The sequence below is a fragment of the Vulpes vulpes genome, chromosome 1, assembly GCF_048418805.1.
Source record: "Vulpes vulpes isolate BD-2025 chromosome 1, VulVul3, whole genome shotgun sequence".
NCBI lineage: Eukaryota > Metazoa > Chordata > Mammalia > Carnivora > Canidae > Vulpes > Vulpes vulpes.
This window is the reverse complement of record NC_132780.1, coordinates 19,816,832-19,843,909: the sequence shown is the minus strand read 5'-3', so window position 1 is coordinate 19,843,909 and position 27,078 is coordinate 19,816,832. Positions and strand designations below refer to the sequence as shown.

Genomic DNA, 27,078 nt, shown 5'->3' with positions numbered 1-27,078 from the left:
CCCCGCCCCGCCCCGCCCCGCCCCCGCGGCTGACAGGTCAACGGGGGCCGCCCCTCGGGCTGGGCCACTGTAAGCCCCGCCCCCTCCCGATCCCTGCCTGTGGCCCCGCCTCCTCAGGAAAACAGACTCCGCCCATCTCCTAATCCGAGCCACTGGTACCCAACCATCTCCGCACAGAACCGACGCTATGACCCCGCCTACATCCGCCCGGAGCTCTTGGCCCCGCCTACACCCGAACAGAGACTTCCGAAGTAAACCGAGGCCTGTGGCCCCGCCTCCAAGCTGCCGCCGATTCTGCCCGAGGGAACCCGAAGCGGAGGCCCCGCCTCCTTCCAAGTCCGAGGCCTCGCCTCTTTACGTGCTCTGGGCTTGGCTGCCGGGAGGTCCAGGTGCCGCGGCCGAGGGGTGCTCGCGGGCGCGCGGAGCAGGTCGCTGCCCTGCCTGGCCCGCAGCCTGACGGAGCCGCGCCCCCGGCCCGGGACCGCGCGCGCGGAGCGAGGGAGGCGTGGCCGGATCCGGGGCGCCGGTGGGCCGGGACTGCTCCGCCGCCTCCTGCCCGGCGGGCAGCGCGGAGCCGGGCCCAGGTGGGCCGGAGCGGGGCGCCTCGGGGGCGAGGCGGGGGCGAGGCGGGGGCGAGGCGGGGGCGCCTGCGGACCCGCCGGCCGACCCGGGCGGGTGTGGCGCCGAGAGCGCGGCGGAGCGCGGAGTGGCGTAACCGCCTGTGGCTCTGCAGGGAGGTCTGACTTGCGCTGGGGGGACTGGGGCGCTGGGGTGGACCGTCCTCCGGGCTTCAGGTGGGAGAAGGGTCTGCAGCTCCGGAGGAGGTGGAGGCTGGAGGCTGAAACCTGGGTTATCGGAGAGGGAGGGTTGAGTTCCTGGGTCCTCGAAGGAGGGAGGAGGAGGCGGGGAGATCTGGAATCCTGGGCTCTCCAAGGGAAGGGCCTGGGACAAGGGTTGTTGCTGGGTTCTCAGAGCGGTATCTCAGTCCCTGGGACCTCAGGGGGGGTGGGGGGAGTTGCTTTGATTTCTGGGATCGCAGAGAGCGGGCCTGAGAGGTCTGGGTTCCTGCTTCTCACGGGGGAAGAGGACTGGTGGTCCGGGTTCTCAGAAAAGCGGAGCTGGGGGGTAGATTTCTTTATCCTCGAAGGAGGAAGGTTCTAGAGGTACAGATTTCCGTGTTCTCAGAGGAGAGGAGCTGAGGGTAGCACTCCAGGACCCTCAGAACTGGGAACTACGGGGGAGTGGGTTCCTGAACCCTCCAGGGGGGAGGGGCCTCACTAGGAACCTCTGCCCCTCCCCAGACCATGTCGCCTGAAGAATGGACTTATCTAGTGGTGCTTCTCATCTCCATCCCCATCGGCTTCCTCTTTAAGAAAGCTGGTGAGTTAGGTTCCCTCCCTAGTGGAAACTGGGGGAGGGGTGGGGGGAACCCGGCAGGAGCTCCCTGGAAGGTTCCAGGCTTATGCTCTCCCTTCTCTTTGCAGGACCTGGGCTGAAGAGATGGGGGGCAGCAGCCGTGGGCCTGGGGCTCACCTTGTTCACCTGTGGCCCCCACACTTTGCATTCTCTGATCACCATCCTTGGGACCTGGGCCCTCATCCAGGCCCAGCCCTGGTGAGGATTTGGTGGGAGGGGGAGTGGGGAGGAGGTCTGTCCCTTTCTGCCTCTGTCTCTGGACATCTCTTGCTTATCTCTGAACTCACTGTGTCGTTTGGTCTGTTTCTCTTCCTCTCGTGCCTTTTCTTCTGGGTCTCATCCCTGTGCGATTGACCTGATCCTTAACATCCAGATCCTGTATTCAGGAGGAAGGGGCGTTTGTGTGCTGGCCCTGCCACCATTCGTGTTTGTATTATGTCTCTTTCTCCCTCCTTTTTTCTTGCCTCCTGCAGAAAAGATGGAGGCCCTGTGGGGTTTTCACCCTAAAGCTTCTCCTGACCCCTTCTCATGCTCTTCTCTGGCATGGCGCATTTCTGTGGGGCTGCGCCCCTTCTTCTACCATCCCCCATTTTTGGGGTGGTGGTGGGGGAGGTTCTGGAGCTAGACTCTGGGGGAGGCAAGGGCCCTGCACTCAACACAGCCTGCGGCCTTCCTCTGTCCCAGCTCCTGCCACGCCCTCGCCCTGGCCTGGACCTTCTCGTACCTGCTGTTCTTCCGTGCGCTCAGTCTGCTGGGCCTCCCCACCCCCACGCCCTTCACCAATGCGGTTCAGCTGCTGCTCACACTCAAGGTCAGATGCCCCTCCAGCCCCACTTTGTACCCTTGAACTCCCATTTTCACCTCCTCCTCCCCTGACCCACTCCTGTGGGGAGCAGGGGAAGTGGGATCTTACCTTCCCTGCACCCCAGGACGTGGGTGATCTGCCCCTTCATGCTCTGGGCAGATCTTCTTCACCTCTCAGCTATTCCCTGGGGTAGAGAAGTACACCCACACCCCCATCTATGTAATGTAACCGTAGGTGTTTGCCATTTGCCAGAGGTGAGCTAAGTGCTTTACCAACGTGTTCTCCAGGAGCACGTGTTGGTAGCAAACCATTTAGCAAGGTAGGAGAAACAGCTTTGGAGAGAAAGCACTTCTCTAAGGGCACAGAACCAGGACACCCATGTCTGGCTCTTTATCACCTGGGAGAATGGGTGAAAGCAGATTCCCAGGCCCCACCCCCAACTGAAAAGTCAGGATTTCCCATGTGCCAGGCTCCAGCAATATATCAGGGCACAGGATAGTCACACAAGGTTGTGAACCCAAGGTCCTCAGTGTCCCAGGTTCTCGGGTGGCAAGGCAAGGACAGGCAGGAGTTGGTCAGCAAAGAGTTGGAGGGAGAGCCTTTCAGGATGTAGCACCAGGGTGTGGAAGGGAGCAGGCTGGGTTGCATCAACGGTGTGCCAGCCATAGCGAGTGTGCATCGGGAGAAGGAAGGGGAATGGGCCCAAGGTGTGGGCTTTGGGCTTCTTATGGGGCCCAGGAGCCACTGGGAGTGGTCTTTTGGTTTGTTGCCAGAAGAGGTAATGGGACCAGGTTTATGTGTTTGGAAATATGCTCTGGATGCTAATAGAATTGCCACAGAAAGGGCAAGAAGGGGATCCCTGGGTGGCGCAGCGGTTCGGCGCCTGCCTTTGGCCCAGGGCGCGATCCTGGAGACCCGGGATCGAATCCCACATCGGGCTCCCGGTGCATGGAGCCTGCTTCTCCCTCTGCCTGTGTCTCTGCCTCTCTCTCTCTCTCTCTCTGTGACTATCATAAATTAAAAAAAAAAAAAAAAGAAAGAAAGGGCAAGAAGGGATGAGGATGGTCTCCTTGATCAAAGTCCTGCTGACTGGCAGTGGCAGCTTGATACAGTCAGAGCTCCAGCAGGAAATGCTGCATTTGGGACACTTTGAGGAGTTCTTCTTTACAGCAGTGGGGGCAGGATGTAGAAGAGCCAGAGGGGACAGTGCAGGAATCCTGGACCAGCAGCTGGGGAGCCCAGGGCCGAGAAGAGGGCCAGGTAGTGCAACCTGAAGGGAAGACATTGTGCAGAGCCCTCCCTCCACCTTGACACGATCTGTCCATCAGTGAAGGGGCACAGCCAGGCCCTGGGGGATCTTACAAGGGAAGAAGAGCCCAGTGCTCAATCCTGCCTGCCCCCTCTCCACCCTGGGCTTTCTATGGGCCAAACCTGAGAGGAAGCTGGAAGCCCAGCTGAGGCCTGCTGCTGTAGGCTCAGCCTGAGGTCTGCAGAGAAGGTAGGGGGGGGGGGCGGGGGGGGGGGAACCAGGGTGAACCCATTCAGCCTCAGCGGAGTGTGGGGGACAGACTCCGAGACCTGCGGGATCAGATCTGGGAAGTAAGGCAGGTTCCTAGTCTGAGCGTTCAGGCTGCTGGTGGCCTTTGCTGAGGGGAGTGGGAGGGGACCCGCTCTGTGGAGTGAGTAGCACCACACTCCACTCTGGATGTGTCAAGTCTGAGGAACCCTGGCAGGTATCCAAGTCCTAATGACAGGAGTCACCCTGAGTGGTTTTGGGGGCTGGAGGGAGGAACCCAGACTAAGGATACAGTTTGTGGAGGTCATGAGATCGTGGCTGGTATCAAGCCACAGAGGAGAGAAGAACCTGGAAGGGGGAACAGAGAGATGGAAGGGCCCAGAAGGGAGTGCCCAAAGCCCTCAGCTAGCAGAAGCTGCTACCGGGGCACTCCTGATTCCAGAGGCCCAGAGCTGCCCCTGGAATAGAAGCTCGGCTCCCAGTGGCACGCCGGCCGCAGCACCCCTTGGCTGCTGAGAGGAGTGGGGGCAAGGAGGTCCTGTTGTCTGATGTGTCTGTACCCTACCTGTGCCCCCTGCTCCCAGCTGGTGAGCCTGGCCAGTGAAGTACAGGACCTGCACTTGGCCCAGAGGAAGGAAATGGCCTCAGGTTTCAGCAAGGGGCCCAGCCTGGGGCTCCTGCCCGACGTCCCCTCCCTGATGGAGACACTCAGCTACAGCTACTGCTACGTAGGAATCATGACAGGTGAGTGTGCCTGTGCCCCTATCCCGTCACCCTCTCGGCTCCATTCTGCACCCTGACTTTGGTGCCTGCCCTGTGTTCCTGCCTCCATCCCAGTGTCTGCTCCTCTAAAGGATGAGCATCTAGGCCTGGGTTTATGTCAAGCTTTCCCGTTGCTCCTCCAGAGTAGAGACAGACTGTTCTCCGCCTAAATGATTTCCTATGGCTTCTTGGGAGCAAATAGGAGATGAGGGAGAATGACCTATGGGAGCCTGAGGTTTCTGCCATGCAGGGAATAAATACGTTCCACTCCCATGTTAGCCTCAGGAAGTAGTTTCCACTGACGCTGACCTCCTAGGCGGTTTTCTGTTTGATGACTGCTGTCCTGATCTCTGATCCATGTGTTCGCCCACTTCAAACTGCATCCCATTCACTAGCTTTAAGTCCAGTTGCGGAGCCATGCAACCTTCACCACCACATCACTGTAGGACAGTTGTATCACCTTCCCAGGCCCCAGCTCCTGGAAACCACCGCAGACTTGTCCCTTTGGATCATTACGAATGGAATCCCACTCAGTCTGGTCTTTTTTTGTGACATGTGACGTGTCCGCTTCTGTTCATCCCCACGGCCCCCTCCCCAGGCCAGGTCATGAGTGTATCTCCGGCTTGACAGCTCTTTCCTGTCTTCCTTTCCATCAGTGACCCCTGGCAGTCTCAGCCCTGCTCGAGGGATGAAGGGAAATGCTATTCCGCACTTCCCAGCACTTCCTAGCCTACGCTGGTTTCCTAGCTCTCGGCACAGAACACCCCCCGCCCCCATCCTTGGTGCCTGCAAGGCCAGCGACCCAGCCTCTGCGACCCTCTGGCTTCTTCTCCCACCTTTCTCTTCCTCTCCAGATGCACCACTCTACCTTCTCCCTCATGCAGAGCTCACTCCCATCCCACAGGGTCTGGCTTATGCATCCCCATCTTTCTCGAGGTCTCCATAGCCCTCCTTCTCTAGGTCTTTGTTCCTCACCATCTGGCTTCTCTGCCCTCTTTCTCTCTCAGTCCTGTGAACTCCCTCTCTCCAGTGTCTGTCTTTCTTTTCTTTAAGATTTTACTTATATTTTTAGTTTTTTTCCTTCCAAACTTTTATTTAAATTCAATTTAGTTAACACATAGTGTCAGATTGGTTTCAGTGGTAGAATTCAGTGATTCAGCACTTACATGCAACGCTCAATACTCATCCCAGCAAGTGCTCCCTTAATGCCAGGCACCCATCCTGCCCATCTCCCACCCACCTGCCTCTATCAGCCCTCAGGTGGTTCTGTATTGTTAAGAGTCTCTTATGGTCTGTTTCCCCCCACCCTTTTTAAGATTTTATTTATTCATTTGAGAGAGAGAGCACAAGTGGGGGGGAGGGGGCAGGAGAGGGAGATTGAGAAGCAGTTTCCAGCTGAGCAGAGAGCCTAACACAGGGCTTGATCCCAGGACCCTGAGATCATGACCTGAGCGGAAGGCTGACACTTCACCAACTGAGCCACCGAGGTGCACTGCTTCCCCTTCCCCTGTGTTCATTTGTTTTGTCTCCTAAATTCCACACATGAGTGACAGCACGTGTGTTTGTCTTTCTCTGACTGACTTATTTCACTTAGCATAGTGCCCTCTGGTTCCCTCCACAGCTAGGATTTCAGTCTTTTTGATGGCTGAGTAATATTCCATTGTAGATACACACTGCACTTAAGATTGTTTTTTTAAGTAATCTCTATACCCAGCACCCAATGTCAGGCTGGAACTCATGACCCCCAAGATTAAGAGTCTGCTCACTCATTGATTTCTTGTCCTTTTTTCTCTGAGTGTCACTCCCCTTGTTCTGGTTTTCAGACCCCTCTCCCTCCTCCTTGCCCCTCCCCCCCTTCTCCCCAATCTCAGGCCTCTGGCCTCCTTCCTCCTGTTGGAGGTTTCATAACCCTCTCCCCGCAGCTCCCCAGTCTCAGGCCCCCCCGGACATCAGACACTATCTGTGGCCACCCTCCCAGCCAGGGATGTCTGACCAGCCACCCCTCCCTCCTCCCTCCTGCCACAGGCCCGTTCTTCCGCTACCGCACCTACCTGGATTGGCTGGAGCAGCCCTTCCCGGGAGCCGTGCCCAGCCTGCGGCCCCTCCTGCGCCGAGCCTGGCCGGCCCCCCTCTTCGGGCTGCTATTCCTGCTGTCCTCACACCTCTTCCCGCTGGAGGCCGTGCGCGAGGACGCCTTCTACGCCCGCCCGCTGCCCGCCCGCCTCTTCTACATGATCCCCGTCTTCTTCGCCTTCCGCATGCGCTTCTACGTGGCCTGGATTGCCGCTGAGTGCGGCTGCATTGCTGCCGGCTTCGGGGCCTACCCTGTGGCCGCCAAGGCCCGGGCCGGGGGCGGCCCCACCCTCCAATGCCCACCCCCTAGCAGGTCAGGTAGTGGGAGGGAGGCTTCCCAAGACCCGGCAGGCCCCATCACCACAGGCTGGTCATGCCCCTAGCAGGGAGGAGAGTGGGGAGCAAGGGAGCAGGTTCATCACCTGTTGTCAGAAGAGTGTCGCCCACCTACCCCTGTCCTAGGGAGCAATACTCCCCATACCTTCCACTGCCCCTTGTGCTACTGCTTGTCACCTCTTGGGATGGCGAACTGCTCTCTGTTGCTAGGAGAGGGAAGATGGTCTTTTAGCAACCATGCACTGCCCTTCTGTTGCCATGGAAATGTTACCCTGGTAACTCGGTTGTTCCTGGTTACTCCAGATACCATCTTTGGGCTGTGATGGGGCCTCACCCTTTGTTGCTAGGGAAATGGTACCCTGGCAACTAGACTGCCCCTCTATTCCAGAGAAGCGCTTCCCTAGCAACCGTGGCCTGCCCCTTCCAGCCACAAGACTTGCTTTTCATTGCTATGTAAATAGCATCCCCTTTAAACTGCCCTCTGTGGTGGCTAGAAGCCAGCACACACACCCCCAACCATGGGCTGTCCTAGCAGCCTGCACCTTCTAAGCAAATGGCATCCCTGACCATGCTGCCCTCTGCACAGAGGGGATGGCACTCCTAGTCACCGCAGGTCACTTTCCTACCATTGCCAAGGACATACCCTGGTAACTATGGAGTGACCTTGTTGGCAATGCTGCAGCCCTCACCTCACCCCTTTCTTTAGTTGTTGGGTAGGTCACACTGCCAGTAACTAGGGGCATCTTGTTGCTAAGGAAGTGTTGCCCCTATGTTGCTAGGGAAATGATGCTCCTAGCAACTGGGAATGGACTGCCCCACTGCTCCTAGCAAACATGGGTGGCCTTCTACCTGGGGCTGAGGCTGGGCAAAGCAGCCTGTCTATGTAAATTATGAATTCCTCCTTGCCCAGATTGGGGCATCCCCTAGTAGTCACAGACAGCCATTCCATTAAGGGGGAAGTGGCACCCCCAAACGAATTTCAGCCACTGCCCTGGTAACCACGAGTGGACCTCCAGTTACTAGAGAGAGTGTCTCCCAGAAAATGTCAAGCAGAAACTGAAGGCTTTTCTAAATCTACTGAGCCCCACTTTTAATAGATGGCTCCCATCCCATTATCAGAAACCACCAACGGCTCAGATGGGTGCAGAATGTTGGGGATGTTGACACCAGTGATCCAGGAACCACCGTATTGCTGGAGATGACACTTCTTAAGTCATCATAGGACCAATAACCAGGAAAGGCCCTTTCTGGAAGCATTTGTAAACATCCCAGGCCTTTTTGCTAAGGAATGCCCTTTTTCTAGCAACAGAGACCGTCCTGGTGTCACATGGGTCAGAACATCTCCCTAGCAACCACAGACCACCTCATTGTTAGGAATGATACTTCCCTAGCAACCACAGTATCTTCCCCACTTAGAAGGGACCATACTTGGAAGCTTCTTGGAATATAGTGAGCTTGGTTGCTAAGGAATGGCCTTTCCCTAGCATCAGAGACCAGTGAAGGATCAGGTTGCTAAGGACTCCTAGCTTAGCAACTGTAGCTCTTCCAGGCTCTTCCTTGCTGTTGCAGCCCTGTTACCAAGAGGAGGACCCCATTGTCAGTGAACTGTGCCCCTCACCTCCACTAGTCTTAGTCCTGGAAAAGCCCCCCCCCCCAACCCTGTTGCCCTAGCAAATGTGACAGCCAGAGCTATTGCCTGGCCGTGATCCCCTCCTGAGTGTCTGGGGCTAGGACAGTAGCCAGCGTCGGGAGGGGGCCTGGCTGAGCTGCATGTCTGTCCCCCACCCTCATCCTCCACCCCCCACCCCCCACCCCCAGTCCGGAGAAGGCGGCTTCCCTGGAGTACGACTATGAGACCATCCGCAACATCGACTGCTACGGCACTGACTTCTGCGTGCGGGTGCGGGATGGCATGCGGTACTGGAACATGACGGTGCAGTGGTGGCTGGCACAGTATATCTACAAGAGCGCACCTGCCCGCTCCTATGTTCTCAGGTGAGCCCGCCTGCCTTGGGAAAACTCGGAACTACATCTTCCGGCAGCACCTGGGGCTGCCTGCTGGCTCCGCGGTGGGGCCTCCTCCCAATAGAGTCACGGGAGTTGTAGTTTCTCGAGGCTGTTGCCCTGCCATTGATTTGCATTCCTCTGGGAGGTAAATCATTCCCTCTCTCTGGGCCTCAGTTTCTACTTCCGTCCTGTCAACCTCATTCGACAGAAGCAGTGTATTGAATCCTATGGACTCTGGTCAGACTTTCTGGAATCTTGGCCCTACCAACTACAGAGAAACCTTAATGAATGAGCTGACCTGTGTCCTCAACTCCTGAATGGGGGTCATGATGTTACCTGCTTCATAGTTTGATGTGAGGATGAAGGGAGATAAAGTGTGAAATGTAGTCACTGTGGGGCCCGCCAGGTGGGTGGTCACTATACATTAGATTTTTTCCATCATTCATCTTATATTTCTTGAGTGAAAGCTTTGTGCCAGATACTGCTATGTTTACAACCTTATGATGTAGAAGTGAGGCTCAGAGGGTTAGGTAACCTGCCTAGTGTTACTCAGCTTTCCCAGAACCAGCAGATGAGGTCAGGACACAGCTGACAGAGTCTTGTAATGAAGCCAGACTTACTGGGTGCTGGGGTCAGGGTCTGGCACCAACTGGATGTGGGAATAAGAAAGTGCAGAGATGACACAGCACACCAGGTGGCGGCTGGGGGAACCTAGGGCACAGAAGGGCCATTCCCGAGATGGGGAGACTGGGCAGGAGGCAGTTTCAGGACTGGGTCAGATGAGGGAGCAAAATGGCTCTAGTGTCACTTAACCCGGGGTGACAGTTGCGTTCAGCTGAAGTTACCGAATAGGCCGTTAGTTACGTGACTCTGGCACATAAGGAGGTCGGTGTGAGAAGCAGACACTCCGGTATCATCAGGTAGAGGCAATATGGAAGGCTCTGGAGCCGAGCACCAGGTCAAAGTCCAGGGGGCTCCAGACATTAGACATTTTCAGTGGGTGGGGGAGGGAGAGTTTGTGCCACACTCCTTGGCCGGGGGGCAGGGGGCATTCATCAACAGCTAGAAACGTTGTCATAACCGGGAGGTGCTACTGGCATCCAGTGCTTAGAGGCAGAGATGCTCCTCAACATCCTGGGAAGCACAGAATGGCCCCCACCATAACACAGAATGACCTGGCCCCAAATGTTGGTAGTGCTGAAATTGAGAAACCCTGGTGTGGACTAGGGACGAGGAGGAGCCGGCAAAGACACAGCCCATGAGATAGGAGGCCAGTCAGGAAAGTGTTCCTTCCCAGGTGGGAGCCAAGTGAACAGAGTGTTTCAAGGAGGGAGGGGTTACTTGTGTCTGGTGACGTCAGGAGCTTCAGCGTGGGGTTGGGAGGGGAGGAGAAAGTCTCCGGCAGCCTTGATGCAGCCTTGACAGGAGCAGTTTGGTGGGTGGAAGCAAAAGCAGTTGGAGTGGGTTCCAGGGAGGACAGAAACGGGGAAGGGTTGAGGGGAGCGTGGGCTGGTCTTTGGAGAGTGTTCACTGCCAGACAGGGCGAGCAGAGGAGGATCCATGCCCAGTGTTGCCCTGTACCTGTGTGGGATCCTAGGTCCCCAGGCGCCATCCGTGTGCACGCTGCTGCCCTGTTTCCCCCTGTTGGGGACCATCATTGCAAAGTTCCTGACCCAGGGAATTCTTCCTCCACTATAGGTGGAAAAGAAAGAAAACAGTTTTGTTAATGAGCTAGCATTAAGCCAGGCTGTGATGCACGTCGTCGCTTGTAACCCACTAGGGAGATAACCAACACGGAAAGCTCACCTTCTTGTAGACCCACCTGTCACAGCCCACTGCGCAGCACGTGCTTGAGACACGAGGGTAACTTGCCCTCCTGCAGGGACTCAGCAGCTCCGTTTGCCACCCATTCCTTCATGTTCTTCCTCAGTTGGGCTGGTGACCGGGGGCAGCCACTGGTGCTGCTCAATAGGAAGACTGGAACGTGTGCCTATGATGAGCAGGTGGCAGCGTGGTGCCAGGTGCTGGGATGGGCCCCCACAGTGGCGGGGAGACAGGGACCCTGTAGATCTCGCAGAGGTGGCACCACCTCCCTCCAGAAAAACATTCATGGATTGTGATGTTTTCATCTATACCCAAAGGACAGAGGAAAGAGTCTCAAACACTAGGTTTTACAGGGAAGTAGCCAAGAAGAGAGAGAGAGAGAGAGAGAGAGAGAGAGAGAGAGAAAGGTCTCCCCTTTCAGTAGCAAGGAAAATTCAGCCTTTTTATGGACTCTGTGTGCCCCCCAAGAATGAGAGGACAGCATCATTGTGTCACCAGGTGTCATCAGCACCCTGATAAGCCAGAGGGAAAAGTTGATGCCACAGACCAGGAAGAGCTCCATCCCCACCCCAGGCCGTGGTCCATGGCAGAGCCTGCTGTGACTTCTGTGTCTTCCATGCGCGTGCCTGAGTTTGTGGGTCTTCTATGGAAAGCATGTTTGGGTCATAGAAAGAGGAGACCATGGCTGGAGATTTCTGAGTCCTCATGAATCAGGAATTATACTGATCCCAAAAGGAAGTGGCTGGAGGCTCAGGTTCATGGGTCTTAAGGACAGATATGATAAGAGGGGGTTAACCAGATTCCTGAAGAGTAGTGACTCCTGGGGCTGAGGGAGGAGGGGGCTGAGGGGCCTGAACTCCTGGGTCTGAGGGAAGAGGGGCCTGAGGGGCCTGAACTCCTGGGTCTGAGGGAGGAGGGGGTTGAGGGGCCTGAACTCCTGGGTCTGAGGGAGGAGGGGGCTGAGGGGCCTGAACTCCTGGGTCTGAGGGAGGAGCGGGCTGGGGCCTGTACTCCTGGGTCTGAGGAGGAAGGGGCTGGGGCCTGAATTCCTGGGTCTGAGAGAAGAGGGGGCTGGGGGGCCTGGACTCCTGGGTCTGAGGGAGGAGGGGCTAGGGGGCCTGGCTCCCAGGTCCTGAATCTCAGCCTCTCCCCCAGGAGCGCCTGGACCATGTTGCTGAGCGCCTACTGGCACGGCCTGCACCCTGGCTACTACCTAAGCTTCCTGACCATCCCGCTGTGCCTGTCGGCTGAGGGCTGGCTGGAGTCAGCCCTGCGGGGGCGGCTCAGCCCCGGGGGCCAGAAGGCCTGGGACTGGGTGCACTGGTTCCTGAAGATGCGCGCCTACGATTACATGTGCATGGGCTTTGTGCTGCTGTCCCTGGGAGACACCCTCCGGTACTGGGCCTCTGTCTACTTCTGCATCCACATCGTGGCTGTGGCCGCCCTGCTGCTGGGGCTGGCCCTGGGTGGAGGCAGCCCTGGCCGCAGGAAGACGTCACCCCAGGCCGCCAGCCTCGCCCCAGAAAAACTCCGGGAGGAGTAGGCCACTGCCGTGACACCCCTTTGCCCGCCACTACAGCCACTAAGCTTCTGCCTGGGAATTCCATGAACCAGGCTGCTGTCTCCTTTCCCAGAAAGAGCCCCTGATTGGGCTGGGCCCTGGAGAGGATTCCCTCAGCTCTGCACCCCACCCTCCCCCAGCAAGGCAGGGCTGCTCTCCCTGCTCCCCTGCCCTGACCCGAGGGCTCAGGAAGCTCAGACTTCCCTTCTGGAAAGTTCAGGTGTTGTCTCGAAGAATCTCCCTTGGTCTCTGCCCCAGCTGCCAGGTCTTCAGAGTGAGCTACCCGCTCCCCAGCCCCCCAACAGGGCCACGGGGATTCTTGGGCAAATTCCCTGTTTCTGGCTCCACGGTGTGGGGCCAGGAGCCTCAGGGCAGGCCCTGGGAGTGGGAACCTCTCTCATGGGCTTTCCCCCTTTCATCAAGCAGTGTTTCAGGCCGGGAAGGGAACATTTCACAACGGGTAAACTGAGGCAGCTAGAAGCTGCAGCTTCCATCTGAGCCACCTCAGGGTCCCAGTGCTTCTGTCACCATCTTGTCATTTTCTGGCCTAAGGTAGGGTCAGACTGTGTGAACCTCCCCCAATAAAATGTTCCAAGAGGTCCGTATGTGTGTCTATGAGTGACCACCAGGTGTGGGGCCCACACGGGCGCTGCAGGATGGGCTCGAGCCAGGCTCCCTGGTGTCACACTGGCATCCGGGGGTTTCGGTTCCCAGAAGACCTTTCGAGCGGCCACCCTGTTGGTTGATGACAAGTGCTTCGGATTCCCCTCCCTGAGCCACCTGGTGGCCAGGTATGGACCTGCCCATGTCCCTTCCTTACCTGCAGCTGACCGCGCCCAGCTGGCCGCTGGAGACGGAAACAGTTTCACCTGCGGCCATGGAAGAGCGCCCGACATGGGAACCGGAGGCCTGGGGCTCCCCCGGAGGGTGGCTGGCACCCCGGGAGGCCAGAGCAGGTGGGGGAGTGGGAGGGGCCCAGCCCCTTGGGCTGGTGGAAGTCCTGAGGGAGGCAGGGAACGGAGGCTGAAACTCCAGGGTCCAGAAGGCAGAAGGGGGAGGGTTAAATTCCTGGTTGTCTGAGGGAGAAGGGATCCAGGAGCTAGGACTCCTGTGTCCTGGGGAGCAGTAGAGGGGGAAGAGGGGGGCAGGGTCGCAAACTCCTGAGCAAGAGGAAAAAGGAAATTGAAGACTGGGTTCCTCAGCCCTGAGGAAGGAGGGGTCTAGGGAGCCCACATTTCAGTGCTTACAGAGGGGACATGGGGCCTGGACTTCTGGGTCTGAGGGAGAAGGAGCAGGGGCCTGGACTCCTGGGTCTGAGGGAGGAGGGGCTGGGAGCCTGGACTCCTGGATCTGAGGGAGGAGGGGCTGGGGGCCTGGACTCCTGGTCTGAGGGAGGAGGAGCAGGGGCCTGGACTCCTGGTCTGAGGGAGGAGAAGCAGGGGCCTGGACTCCTGGTCTGAGGGAGGAGGAGCAGGGGCCTAGACTCCTGGGTCTGAGGGGAGGGGCTGGGGGCCTGGACTCCTGGTCTGAGGGAGGAGGAGCAGGGGCCTGGACTCCTGGGTCTGAGGGGAGGGGCTGGGGGCCTGGACTCCTGGTCTGAGGGAGGAGGAGCAGGGGCCTGGACTCCTGGTCTGAGGGAGGAGGAGCAGGGGCCTGGACTCCTGGGTCTGAGGGGAGGGGCTGGGGGCCTGGACTCCTGGTCTGAGGGAGGAGGAACAGGGACCTGGACTCCTGGTCTGAGGGAGGAGGAACAGGGGCCTGGACTCCTGGTCTGAGGGAGGAGGAGCAGGGGCCTGGACTCCTGGGTCTGAGGGAGGAGGAGCAGGGGCCTGGACTCCTGGTCTGAGGGAGGAGGAGCAGGGGCCTGGGCTCCTGGGTCTGAGGGAGGAGGCTGGGACTCCCGCGCCCTCCCAGCCCCTTCTCTTCCACCCCAGGCCCATCGCTCTCCTCTGTGCTGAATGAGCTCCCCAGTGCTGCAACCCTTCGGTACCGAGGCCCTGGGGTTCTTCCGTGGGGGGCATCGGAGGAGGAGGAAGAAGATGGAGAGAGGAGACTCCAGACCATGGCAGAAGTCGCCCAGCAGGAGCTGGAGGAGCCTGTCCCCTCCCGGGAGCTGCCATGGCCCATGCAGGCCCGCCGGACACACAGGTGAGGCTCCGCTCCGGCTTGCCAGCGTGTGTCCTCTCCTCCTCCCTCAGCCTCTCCCTGCTTCTCTTGCCTTCTTTCCCTGTGCCTGTGTCTCTGCTTCTCTGACTCCCAGGCCTCCTGCCTCCCTGGCTCCTGGCTCCAGAACGCTCCTGTCGCCCGGGTTCGTGTGCTGGCTCTCTGCTCTGGCTCCTTCTCCCTGTGCCTGGAATCCGTGTAGTGTTTTTGTTGTGGCCTTCTGTTTTCCGAAGTTTGTCCCTCTTCCTTCTTTCCCTTCCCGGGCTACACGCTGTGCACGGCTGCTGAACAACGAACATTCTGGAGAGTTCCGGCAACACTGACAGGTTTCCCTGCTATCCAAAGGACAGCGTTGCTATGAAACCTTTCATAAACCTGCTTGGGGCATCAAGCAAAGGGTAACACAGGTCTTTCCTAAAAACAAAGGCCTGGGCCTGGAACTTTGGGGAAGTGTGGGATGCCTGTGTTGTGCATTTCCACCAGGAACAGCAGGACAGAAGAAGCAAGCACAAGGCCCTTCTGAGAATGGGGCCGTGTGTCTTGAAATTGTTCTCCAAACCCCATCATTTTGCTTTTATTCTTTATTTTTTTAATGTATTTATTCATGAGAGACACAGAGAGGCAGAGACACAGAGGGAGACGCAGGCTCCCTGCGGGGAACCTAATGCGGGACTCGATCCCAGGACCATGGGACCACAACCCCAGCCAAAGGCAGACGCTCAACCACTGAGACACCCAGGCCTCCCTCGTTCTGGGTTTTTATGGTGATTTTGTTGCACAGGCGTGCTTGGTTAAATCTGTGGGCATTGGCCATGGAACTCAGCCTGCAGCCCCTCTCTCTCCCTCCTGGCTCAGGGCTTGCTTCCCCCCCCCCCCCCCCCGCAACGAGGCCCCCACTCTTAGTCTCATCACTCAGGGCATTCCAAAGATTTTTAAAGCTCTGTGCCAGGAATGGGGACAAAACCCAGATATATTTTTTTTTCAGATATATATTTCTTATTATAAATCACAGGATCACACCTTCCTTTTTTTTTTTTTTTCCTTTTAGATTTTGATATTTGCCTACAGAAAAGTGCATGAAACATTGTGTATACACAGAGTATTCCCATCACGGGAACCCACGGAAACTCCACGCAGGGCAGGAGACACAACTCCACAGCTCCCAGAAGCTGCCCATGGGCCCCAAGTCACCCCCACCTCCCCACAACATCCCTTCCCAGACTTTAAAAAAATATTTGATTTATTCATGAGAGACACAGAGAGAGAGGCAGAGACACAGGCCAAGGGAGAAGCAGGCTCCCTGCTGGGACCCTGATGTGGGACTTGATCCTGGATCCCAGGATCACACCCTGGGCCAAAGGCATATGCTCAGCCACTGAGCCACCTAGGCATCCTATCCTTCCCAGACTTCTATGATGATCTGTTCCTCATTCTCCTGTCCAGCTTGGCCACCTGCAAGTTCATCCCTGAAGAGCACAGTGTGCTTGCTCCAGAGCTCCTGCGGTATCCACAGCCTGCCTGGCCTTCTATGCATTAGCTGCGTCTCTTCCTATTGCTGTAGAGGATTCCGAGTTATCGATATATTGCAATTTACTTCCCGCTCCTGCTGTTGTGTTGTTTCTCTACTTGGGGGTGTCCATTGGGAGCTGCCAGGTCCTTCCTATTCTGTCTCTGAATGTTTCCCTACCAGGAAGAGCCATGCCAGGGACCAAGTGGCTCAGGGATCGGGTTCCAGAGCCTCAAATTGCGCCCTGAAGTTCCGGAGGTTGAAGGAGAAGACGAAGGAAGGCCTGCACACCTTGCAACCCTGGGCGTGGACACTGAAGAGAATTGGGGGTGCGGTGGGGTTGAGGCTGGCCCCATTCCTGGGTCTGAGGGAGGAGGGGCTGGGGAATCAGGACTCCCAGGTCTGAGGGACTGTGTGTCAGGGTCCCGACTCTGGACCTGGAAAGGAGCCCCAGGCCTCTCTGCACCCCCTGTAGGCCAGTTTGGTGCCGGCACCGAGTCCTACTTCTCCTTGCTGCGTTTCCTGCTGCTTCTCAACGTGCTGGCATCTGTAATTAAGGCCTGTATGACACTGCTGCCCACCTGGCTGGAAGGGACCCTCCCAGGTCCCCCTGGCTCTGACACCTCCTCGCCCTGTGGCTTCTACAACCCCAGCCCCCAAGGCCTAGTCACCTTCCCCACCCATCTCCTCAACTTGCTGTCAGGAGAGGTGCGTCCCTGGAGCCCTGGGAGACCCCCCCACCGAGCCTCAGTACCCCCTGATTCTGATTGCCTAAGCCCACGGTGAACTTTTCCTCTCCAGGGTTTTCTAGAATGGTCTCCTCTCTTCTATGGGTTCTACCCACCCCGCGCACACCTGGCAATCACCTATCTGTGCTCCGTCTTTGTCATTGGCCTCCTGTATCTGCTGTTCATCCTCCATCGGTAAGTAACAACCGCACTCCATCCCCACCCTGGTGTCGTGGGGAAGGAGTGGTGGTGGTAGAGGACCAGTCCCCAAGAATCCAGAGTCCTGCTCCATGATCCCTTTCTCTAGTTGTATTGAAACCAAATTTTTAAAATGCCAAAGACCAGTGACAAAGATGGACAGTTTCAACTTCCTGCGTCTTAGAAGCTTGTAGGGGAAAGTAAGATATTAGCCCAGCAAATTAAATACATCTTTTCTGGAGGGGAGAGAGCTTTATAGGAAACCAATAGGGGTGATTCATTCATTCTCACAAATATTTATTAAGCCCCTACTATGTTCTGGTCACTGTTCTAGACAGTTGGCAAAACAGGACAACAAACGAATGAAAACCTGACCAAGGGGCACCTGGGTCGCTCAGTGTTTGAGCATCTGCCTTTGGCTCAGGTCATGATCCTGGGGTCCTGGGATCGAGTCCCACATCAGGCTCTCTATAGGGAAACTACTCCTCCCTCTGCCTCTGTCTCCATGAAAAAATAAATTCTTTTTTAAAAAAAGAAAACCTGACCGAGTTCTGTCCTGATGGAGCTGACAGTCTTCCTGGTGGAGACAGGTGATAAGCAATAAGCTATAAATGAGTCCATGACGTGGGGCTCTGGACACACACAGAGCAGGTGAAGTGGGGTGCCAGTGATGATAGGCCAGGCTGCTCTATGAATAGGTGCCCAGGGAAGCTTCACTGAGACAAGATCTTTATTTTTTTTTTAAGATTTTATTTATTTATTCATGAGACACACAGAGAGAGGCAGAGACACAGGCAGAGGGAGAAGCAGGTTCCATGCAGAGAGCCCGACTTGGGACTCAATCCCAGGACTCCGGAATCATGCCCTGAGCCAAAGGCATACGCTCAACCGCTGAGCCACCCAGGCGTCCCAAGACAAGATCTTTAAATGAGGATGTTGAGAAGGAGAGGGATTTGGTCAAGTAAACACGCAGGGAAAGAGCATTGCAGGCAGAGGGCCCGGCCAGAGCAAGGTAGGAGGAGAGTGGTGTGCTGGAGGGCGCACTAGGCAGCCGGCTGGGGCCAGAGCAGAGGGAGGTGGGGAGAGCGGTGGAGATGCACCTGCACTCCAGAAAGGATTTGGCTGCTTTTCTGAGTGAGATGGGACTCACTGCAGTTTCTTGACCAGATCAACCTGATTTGATTTCAGGTTCTGGCCCTGAGGGAGGGAGAGGCAAGAAGGAAAGGAGGGAGGAAAGACAGTAAGGGATGAGCAAACCCACAGCAGGTGAAATAGTCACAAAGGTTTTGCAATCCAGGCAAGAGACAGTGGTGGCTTGGAGTAGGGTGGTGGTAGTGGTCAGCTTGGGATTTTTCTTTTCTTTTTTTTTTTTAATTAAAAAAATTTTTTTTTAATTTAAAAAAAAATTTATGATAGTCACACACACAGAGAGAGAGAGAGGCAGAGACATAGGCAGAGGGAGAAGCAGGCTCCATGCACCAGGAGCCCGACGTGGGATTCGATCCCGGGTCTCCAGGATCATACCCTGGGCCAAAGGCAGGCGCTAAACCACTGTGCCACCCAGGGATCCCTCTTTTCTTTTTTTTAAATTGAATTTCTACACCCCCTCCCCCAGCTGTCTTGAGATACAATTGGCATAAATAACATTGTGTAAGTTTAAGGTGTACAAAGTGTTGATTTGGTACATTTACATATTGCAACATGATTACCGCCACAGCAATGGCTCATACCTCCACCCCCTCACATCATATCATGTCTTTTATGATGACATTTAAGATGTACTCTTGTAGGGACGCCTGGGTGGCTCAGCGATTGAGGGTCTGCCTTCAGCTTAGGGCGTGACCCTGGGGTCCCAGGAACAAGTTCCGCATCGGGCTTCCTGTGTGGAGCCTCCTTCTCCCTCTGCCTATGTCTCTGCCTCTGCCTCTCTCTCTCTCTGTCTCTTGTGAATAAATAAAATCTTTACTCTTGTAGCAATTTTCAAGTATCTAACATAGATAGTACTGTTAACTATATTCAGAATGTTGTACATTAGCTCCCCAGAACTTATAATTGGAAGTGTGTAACCTTTGACCCCTAGGTGTCCCCATCCCCTGGTAACCACCAGTTTACTCTGTTTCCATGAGTTTAACTATTTTAGATTCCATAAATAGTGGTATCACACAGCGTTTGTCTGCTCTTACTCACTTAGCATAATGGCCTCAAGGTCCATCCATGTTGTTGCAAATGGCAGGATCTCCTTCTTTCTCGGGGTTGAATAATACTGTTGTTATATGTGTACGTATCAGATCTTTATCCATCCATCCGTTGGCAAACAGGTTGTTTCCATATCCTGGCTATTGCTGATAATGCAATGAATGTGGGGGTGCTGATGTCTCTTGAGATCCTCCTTCCATTTCCTTTGGACATATACCCAGAAGTTTGCTTCTGGGATTGCTGGATGAAGTGGTAGCTCTATTTTTAACTTTGGGGGGAACTTCCATACTGTTTTCCATAGTGGCTACACTGATTTACATTCCCAACAGGGCACCAGGGTTTTCTGTTTGCCACATCCTCACCAACAGGTCTTATCTCTTGTCTTCTTGATGACAGCCATTCTGACAGGCGTGTTGCTCATTGTGGTTTTGATTGGCATTTCCCTGATGATCAGTGATGATGAGCACGTGTTTGCATACCTGTTGGCCATCTAGATGTCTTAAAAAAAAAATGTCTCAATTTCTCTGCCCATTTTTAAATTGAAATTTTTTTCCTGTTGGTATTGTATGTGTTCTTTTTCTATTTTTTTTCAGTTAATCCCAGTGACAGATATGATTTGCAAATATTTTCTCTTATTCCATAGGTTGCCTTTTCATTCTATGCATTGTTTCTTTTGCTGTTCAGCGGCTTTTAAGTGTGATGGAGTCCCACTAATTCATTTTTGCTTTTGTTGCTTATGCTTTTGGTGTCCTAGCCAAAATATCATCCCCAATGAATGTCAAGGAGGTCTTCCATCATTTTTTTTTCCCTAGGACTTTTTCTGTTTTAGGTCTTATGTTTACATGTTTAACGCATTTCAAGTTAATTTTTGTGAGCAGTTTAAGACTGAGACCAGGTTCATTCTTCTGCATGTGGCTCTCCAGTTTTATCAGCAACATTTGTTGAAAAGACTATCCTCCCCAAGGGAATATGTGGGCTCCCTTGTCAAATCTTAGTGTTGTGTGTGTGTGTATATATATATATATATTTAATATCACACATATCCAGAAAAATGCAAAAATCAAAGAATAGAGCTTGGTATGTCCCCATCCATATCAAGAAATAGAACATGGCCAGCCCCTGGAAGCCCCCTCAAGATCTCGGGTTACTGCATTTCCCCTGAACTCTCCCCACCCCATCCTTTCTGTTTACATCATGGGCTGGTCTGGCCTGTTTTGTTCTTCATATAAAAGGGAGACTCTGGCTGTATGTTGAGTAGAGCCCAGAGGGTTCCCTAATGTTGGATATGGGGCGTGGTGAAGCTGGGAAGTTAAGAATGACTTCAGGTGTGTTGAGCCCGAGCCCCTGGAAGGGCCACATTGCTGGCAGTTGTGATGGCAAGGGCCATGGAGAGAGTAGCCTTGGTGAGGAGCACAGTTGTGGCCGGTTGGTTCTGAAGTGGCTTCTGGACAAATGAAGGGAGTAGGTGGTTGCCCACATGGGTTCTGGAGATGGATCCAGATAGAGATGCCCATCTGGGACATGCTGGCATTCAGGCAAGACTGGGAATCCCTCAAGGGCAGGGGCTGTGGTCAAGAAGAAAATCATGGGCTTAACAAAGAAAATGTGGAGGGTCTCCTAAATGCCAGGCACTGGGCCAGGGCCATCAGATTGGGTCCCCCTACCTTTGCACAGTTCACACAGTCCAGGAGGAGAGAACTGTGAGATAAAGAAAAAGCAACTTTTACATTAAAAATCGAATCAGCTATTTCAGTGTGAGAGCAGTACTATATTAAAAACAAATGGGGAAAAAAAATAAAAAATAAAAAATAAAAACAAATGGGGGGCACCTGGGGGGCCCAGTCGGTGAAGCATCTGCCTTTGGCTCAGGTCACAATCTCAGGGTACTGCAATCAAGCCCCACTTCGGGCTCCCTGCTCAGTGGAGAGCTTGCCACTCCCTTGCTTGTGCTTTCTCTGTCAAATAAAATCTAAAAAACAACAGTTTTTTTTTTTTTTTAAGAGAAAAGGGATGAGATGATAAAGCAGAGATCAGCAATTTGTCCTGATAAAGTAAAGGCCTGATAGGAAATATGTTCATCTTTTCTGGCTATATGGTCTCTGTCTCAAACTCTGCTGTTGTAGGGCTAAGGCAGCTATAGCCAGTAAGTAAATGAGTGGATGTGGTTCTGTTCCAATAAAACTTCATTTACAAAAAACTGGCACCATAATTTGCCACCCCCTGTGACAGAGAATGGGAGGGGACCCTCATTAAATGAAGTGGTAGTAAAGGACTGACCTGTAGGTAGAGACCAAAAGATGAGAAGGAACGTGCCAGGTGAGCAATTAACGACCTGGACATTCTTGGCAGCAGGAACTGCACGTGCAAAGGCCCTATGGTAAGAAGAGGTTTGGAGTGTTCTGAGAAATGAAAGGCCAGGAGGAGGGACAGGATTTGAGTTTCAAGAAGTAGGTGGGGGCTAGATTAGGTGTTTTCTGGCTGGCTGTGCTATGAAGGAGCCTAAACTTCCAGAACAAGGACGAGCTGTGGAATAGTTTTTAAGTGGTAGTACCATCTAATCTGCATAGGAGAAGGTTCCAGGGCAGCCCCGGTGGCGCAGCAGTTTAGCGCCGCCTGCAGCCTAGGGCATGATCCTGGAGACCCTGGATTGAGTCCCATGTCAGGCTCTCTGCATGGTGCCTGCTTCTCCCTCTGCCTGTCTCTCTCTCTCTCTCTCTCTCTCTCTCTCTCTCTCTCTCTCTCTCTCTGTGTGTGTGTCTCTATGAATAAATAATCTTTTTTTTAAATAATCTTTAAAAAAAAAAAAAAAGAAGGTTCCACCAGTGTGGGAACAGAATGGATTCAAGAGGGCGAGGGTGGAAGCAGAGGCCAGGTGGCAGTTCTCTGTAGTCATCCACTCAAGAGATTCTGGGGGCTTGTGGCAGGTCATTGAGGGTGGATATGGAATCTCTTTGCCCAGTTTTCTCTGCTTCCTTGTCCTCTCCCTGGGTCTTTGCCCCACTTCTTCCTTCCCTTCCCTTCCCTTCCCTTCCCTTCCCTTCCCTTCCCTTCCCTTCCCTTCCCTTCCCTTCTATCTATCTATCATCTATCTATCATCTATGAATGACACAGAGAGGCAGACACAGACAGAGGGAGAAGCAGGCTCCCCGCAGGGAGCCCGATGTGGGACTCAATCCCCAGACCCGGGATCATGCCCTGAGCCTAAGGGAGACGCTCAACCGCTGAGCCACCCAGGCGTCCCTGCCCCATTTCTTTGAGTCTCAGTCCTCCACCCTTTGGGTCTTTCTCCCTCACCCCCTTCTCTGGACGTCTGTCCTTCCCTCTGAGTCTCTGACTTCTCTCTAGACCTCTTCCCTCATTTCCCTGTCCACTTTCTCTGAATCCTTTCCCAGTGGGGTCGCAGTCTCCCCTCTACATTTGTGTCTGTCCCCAGGATCTTTGTCACTCTGGGTCCCGGCCCTCTGCTCTCTGGAGCGCCGTGGCTCTCTGCGGGGTGTCTACCTTCCCCAGTCGGCCCCTGAATCCCTCTCTTGGTCTTTGGCTCCCATGACTGTGTGTGTCTACACGTCTCTGACTCTACTTGTCAAATTCCCAAGGTCCCAGGGTTCATTTCCCTGCTAGTCCCATAAGAGGGGTGACCCCGCCCTCACTGACCTTCCACACCCCGTCTCTGGGGCCTTCCTCTCTCAGCTCCGTGTCAGGACTGAAACAGACGCTGGTTGCTGAGTCGGGGGCCCTGACCAGCTACAGCCATCGGGTGTTCACCGCCTGGGACTTCGGCCTCTGTGGGGATGTCCACGTGCGGCTGCGCCAGCGCAACATCCTGTACGAGCTGCAGGTGAGCTCAGGGAAAGGACCAGAGGGGGCGGGGCCGGGAGTCTGGGCGGGGCCCAGACCCGGGACGGGGCTCAAAGCGACGCTGGGCGGAACTTTCTCCTAAGGAGGCGGGCCTTGCGAAACGAGAGGGCGGGACGAGGCCCCAGTAGGGATACCTGATGTCAAAGGGGACAGGAAAAAGCAGGCAGCGGGAAGGGGGCGGGGCATGAAGCTCCTCTGCCCTGGGTGAGGACTTGGGCTTGGCCAGAAGGAGGCTAAGAAAGTAGAACTGGAACTGCGCCCCAGGCAAGAGGGCTGGGCGGGGCCTCGGAGGGGCGCAGTGTGGAGCCCTGGGCGGGGCTGTGGAGAGGTGGGAGATCTAAATTGTCCAGTAGAGGACCATGGGGGGATTGGGACAAGAACTGCAGAAGTCTTTTTTTTTTTTTTTTAAAGATTTTATTTATTTATTCATGAGAGGCACAGAGAAAGGCAGAGACACAGGCAGAGGGTGAAGCAGGCTCCATGCAGAGAGCCTGATGCGGAACTCGATCCCGGGACTCCAGGATCACGCCCTGGGCCAAAGGCAGGTGCTAAACCACTGAGACATCCAGGGATCCCCTGCAGAAGTCTTTAGAGGGTGCTGCTGTGTCAGTTCATGTTGAGCTGGGGTTCTGAACCACCTGCCGGGCCTGTCTGGGGGACCTGAGCCCACAAAGGACGTCTTTCCTGGCCTCAGGTGGAGCTGGAGGAAGCTGTGGTGCGGCGCCAGGCTGCAGTGCGGACCCTGGGCCAGCAAGCCAGGGTGTGGTCGGTGCGGATCCTGCTCAATCTGCTGGTGATTGCACTCCTGGGAGCGGCCTTCTACGGAATCTACTGGGCTACAGGGGCCACCGTGGAGCTTCAGGTGTGGAGGGTCCTGGGGGAGGAGAGTCCTTCCATCCTGGAACTTACATTTCCAAGGTTGGAGGGCATCTTAGGAGGGATGGGGGTGTATGTTTGGACTTTGGGGTGCTGGAGGAAGAAAAGGCTGGGGGAGGACGTTTAGCAAGGTTCTGGAGGACCAGAAGCCCGGAGCTTCTTTGCTTGATTCACCACCCTCTCTCCCAGGAGACGCCCTCTGTCCAGCAGATGCCACTGCTGAAGCTCCTGGTGGATTACCTTCCATCCATCTTCATCTCTGGGGTTAACTTCTTGCTGCCACCTGTGTTCAAGCTCATCGCCCCGCTGGAGGGCTACACCAGGAGCCACCAGATTGCTTTTATCCTGCTCAGGTTCTACCTCTGTGGGTGTGCTGGGGATGACGGCAGGGCTGGTGTGAAAGACACTGGCTCTAGTACACAAGGCACGGAAATCCCCAGGATATGGGACCCAGTGAGATCTGGATTCAAATCCTGACTTGTTCCAATCAGAGCCTCAGTTTCTTCATTTGTGAAGTGGGAAGAATTGTGAGCGTGTTCCACATGTGGGGGGTGGAGGCGGGCTGGCACGTGGTGAACACTGGTCAGGGCTGATTCCGTTCCCCTTGCCAGGACCGTGTTTCTCCGCCTGGCATCCCTGCTAGTCCTGCTCTTCTCCCTCTGGAATCAGATCACTTGTGGGGGCAAGGCTGAGGCTGAAGAGTGTAAGACCTGTGGCTACAACTACAAGGAACTACCGGTGAGAAGGAAAGGGGCCCCAAATCCTGGGTCCTTGAAGGAAAGCAGGAACTAGATGGGTTAGACTCCAGGTTTAAGAGGAAGAAGGAGGGATCCCTGGGTGGCGCAGCGGTTTGGCACCTGCCTTTGGCTCAGGGCGTGATCCTGGAGACCCGGGATCGAATCCCACGTCGGGCTCCCGGTGCATGGAGCCTGCTTCTCCCTCTGCCTGTGTCTCTGCCTCTCTCTCTCTCTGTGACTATCATAAATAAAAATTAAAAAAAAAAAAAAAAAGAGGAAGAAGGAGCTTAAAGTGCTAGGACACCCTCCCCTTAACGCCCCCCCCCCCCCCCAAAGGGTTGTTAGGATCACTTGTGATTTGGAGACTTGGATGCTTGGACCTCCAGGTGCCTGGATCTGGAGGTCTTTCTGACCCATGCCTTCCTTCCTCAGTGCTGGGAGACCCGGCTGGGGCAGGAGATGTACAAACTCCTGCTCTTTGATCTGCTGACTGGCGTGGCTGTCATGCTGCTCATCCAGTTTCCTCGGAAGTGAGCCCCCACCCCTACCCCATTTCTTTGACCTTTTGTCTGCAGGCCCCGCCCCCTCTCACCTAGTTACTTCCCTCTAGACACACCCCCTCCAGGACTGAAAACTCCACCCCTATTCAAATATATTCACTTCTGACTGGCGGGCAGGACGGCAGGGGCGGGGCAAGGCGGGCGGGCTTGCCTCTGACTTGGCCCCGCCCCGCCCCTCAGGCTGCTCTGTGGCCTCTGTCCCGGGGCCCTGGGTCGCGTGGTGGGAACCCAGGAATTCCAGGTACCCGACGAGGTGCTCGGGCTCATCTACGCACAGACGGTGGTCTGGGTAGGGAGTTTTTTCTGCCCTCTACTACCTCTGCTCAACACGGCCAAGTTCCTGTTACTTTTCTATTTCAAGAAGGTGAGGAGTGTGGTGGATTCCTGGGTCCTGAGGAAGGAGGATGTGAGGGTCCCCAGCTACTAGCTCCTGAGAGAGAAGGGTCTGGAGGACAGACTCCTGGATGTGGGAGGAGGGGATTAGGGCATCTCTTCCGTCCAGGGGAAGAGGGGATCTGGCCTCCCAGATCTGACGGCAGCAAAGAACCAGGGATTCTGTTTCCCTCCTGAGGAGGGGCCAGGGACAAGGACTCTTGGACGATGAAAAAGGACAGGCCAGGGCTCAGGGTCTTGTGTCTCCTTCTCCCCCCAGTTCACCCTTTTCTCCACCTGCTCTCCGGCCTCCCGCACCTTTCGGGCTTCCACAGCGAACTTCTTTTTCCCCTTGGTCCTTCTCCTGGGTCTGGCCATCTCCGCTGTTCCCGTACTTTACAGCATCTTCCTGTAAGTGTGAGAGGGGCCTGCCTCTCCCTTCTCCTTCCCTCCTTCCTTCCACCCTCATCCAGGATTCTGAATCTTGGCCATCCTTGAACACTGTCTCTGACTTCTTCAGGATCCCACCTTCTAAGCTGTGTGGTCCATTCCAAGGGCAGTCGTCTATCTGGGCCCAGATCCCTGAGTCTATTTCCAACCTCCCTCAGACCGTCCAGAACTTTCTCTTTTTCCTGGGGACCCAGGCTTTTGCTGTGCCTCTTCTCTTAATCTCCAGGTGAGGGAGCCCATAATCCTGGGTCTGAGTTTGTGTTCCCTGGGGGCCCCTACTGCCTGTTTCTAAGTAAGGAGGGGCTGGGTGCCAGGACTCCTGGGTCTGAGGAAGGAGGGGGGCTGGGGGCCTGGACTCCTGGGTCTGAGGAAGGAGGAGCCTGGACTCCCGGGTCTGAGGGAGGAGGGGTCTGGCGGAGGGGTGGGGCTGGGAGTCCAGATCCCCGGTTTCTATGGAGCCTTTACACTGAAGATATGCTAAGAGCCCCCTGGGTACGGCTTCCATTTCCGTCTCCTCTAGCATCCTGATGGCATATACCCTGGCCTTGGCTAACTCCTATGGACGTCTCGTCTCTGAGCTCAAACGCCAGATAGAGACGGTGAGGCAAAGCGGGTTCATGGTAGGGGGTCCTGGATATTGAAAGAAATGTGGGGAGCGGTCGGCCTCACCTGCACTTCTCTTTACCCTTTACCTCTACCCAGGAGGCGCAGAATAAGGTCTTCCTGGCACAGCGCGCGGTGGCACTGAGCTCGGCCACCGGGGCTCTTCGACCTCCCTAGCCCTGCTCGGGACCATGGCCCACTTCATCCTGCCCCCGGACCCTTTGGAAGCCCGCACCTCATCTGTAAAAGAGAACTTGAGAAGACCCTAAGTCCCCGGCTGCGGAGATTTCCGGGGCCCTGACTCCCCCTCACTCTCGCGTTAACCTTTCTCGTACCAATAAACGCCGCCGAGACTGCAGAGCGCTTTGTTTGTAACTTGCATCCTGAGCCGGCCAATCAGAGGTATCGGCCTCGAGAAGGCCAGCCAATCAGCGGCCGCGTCCCGTAGCTTGAGGGCGGGGACAAGTGATTGGCTCAGAACCTGGTGAAGAGGCGGTCTCCAGGCTACACCAACCCGAATTCGGCATCTC

The 27,078-nt window shown here is 55.4% G+C and overlaps 2 protein-coding genes across 3 annotated transcripts; both read left to right on the top strand.

The window, feature by feature from the left end:
* Positions 1 to 316: 316 nt before the first annotated feature.
* MBOAT7 (membrane bound acylglycerophosphatidylinositol O-acyltransferase MBOAT7) lies at positions 317 to 12,901 on the top strand. Its single transcript, XM_072758764.1, has 8 exons — positions 317 to 584; positions 1,302 to 1,380; positions 1,485 to 1,614; positions 2,101 to 2,227; positions 4,322 to 4,481; positions 6,525 to 6,885; positions 8,727 to 8,903; positions 11,895 to 12,901. The coding sequence occupies exons 2-8, from the start codon at positions 1,305 to 1,307 to the stop codon at positions 12,280 to 12,282; spliced, it is 1,419 nt and encodes a 472-aa protein (XP_072614865.1). The 5' UTR covers positions 317 to 584; positions 1,302 to 1,304; the 3' UTR covers positions 12,283 to 12,901.
* A 151-nt stretch (positions 12,902 to 13,052) lies between these two features.
* TMC4 (transmembrane channel like 4) lies at positions 13,053 to 26,906 on the top strand. 2 transcript variants are annotated; one of them, XM_025985319.2, is made up of 15 exons: positions 13,053 to 13,256; positions 14,235 to 14,448; positions 16,154 to 16,299; positions 16,446 to 16,678; positions 16,772 to 16,893; positions 22,783 to 22,930; positions 23,645 to 23,812; positions 24,016 to 24,179; positions 24,438 to 24,564; positions 24,996 to 25,093; positions 25,304 to 25,487; positions 25,776 to 25,906; positions 26,016 to 26,171; positions 26,466 to 26,544; positions 26,648 to 26,906. In XM_025985319.2, exons 1-15 carry the CDS (start codon positions 13,094 to 13,096, stop codon positions 26,723 to 26,725), a joined length of 2,211 nt encoding a protein of 736 aa, XP_025841104.2. In that variant the 5' UTR covers positions 13,053 to 13,093; the 3' UTR covers positions 26,726 to 26,906. The 2 variants fall into 2 exon arrangements, with proteins under 2 accessions (XP_025841104.2, XP_072614809.1); XM_072758708.1 differs by lacking the exons at positions 25,776 to 25,906; positions 26,016 to 26,171 and having other exon boundaries at positions 13,084 to 13,256.
* Positions 26,907 to 27,078: the final 172 nt, after the last annotated feature.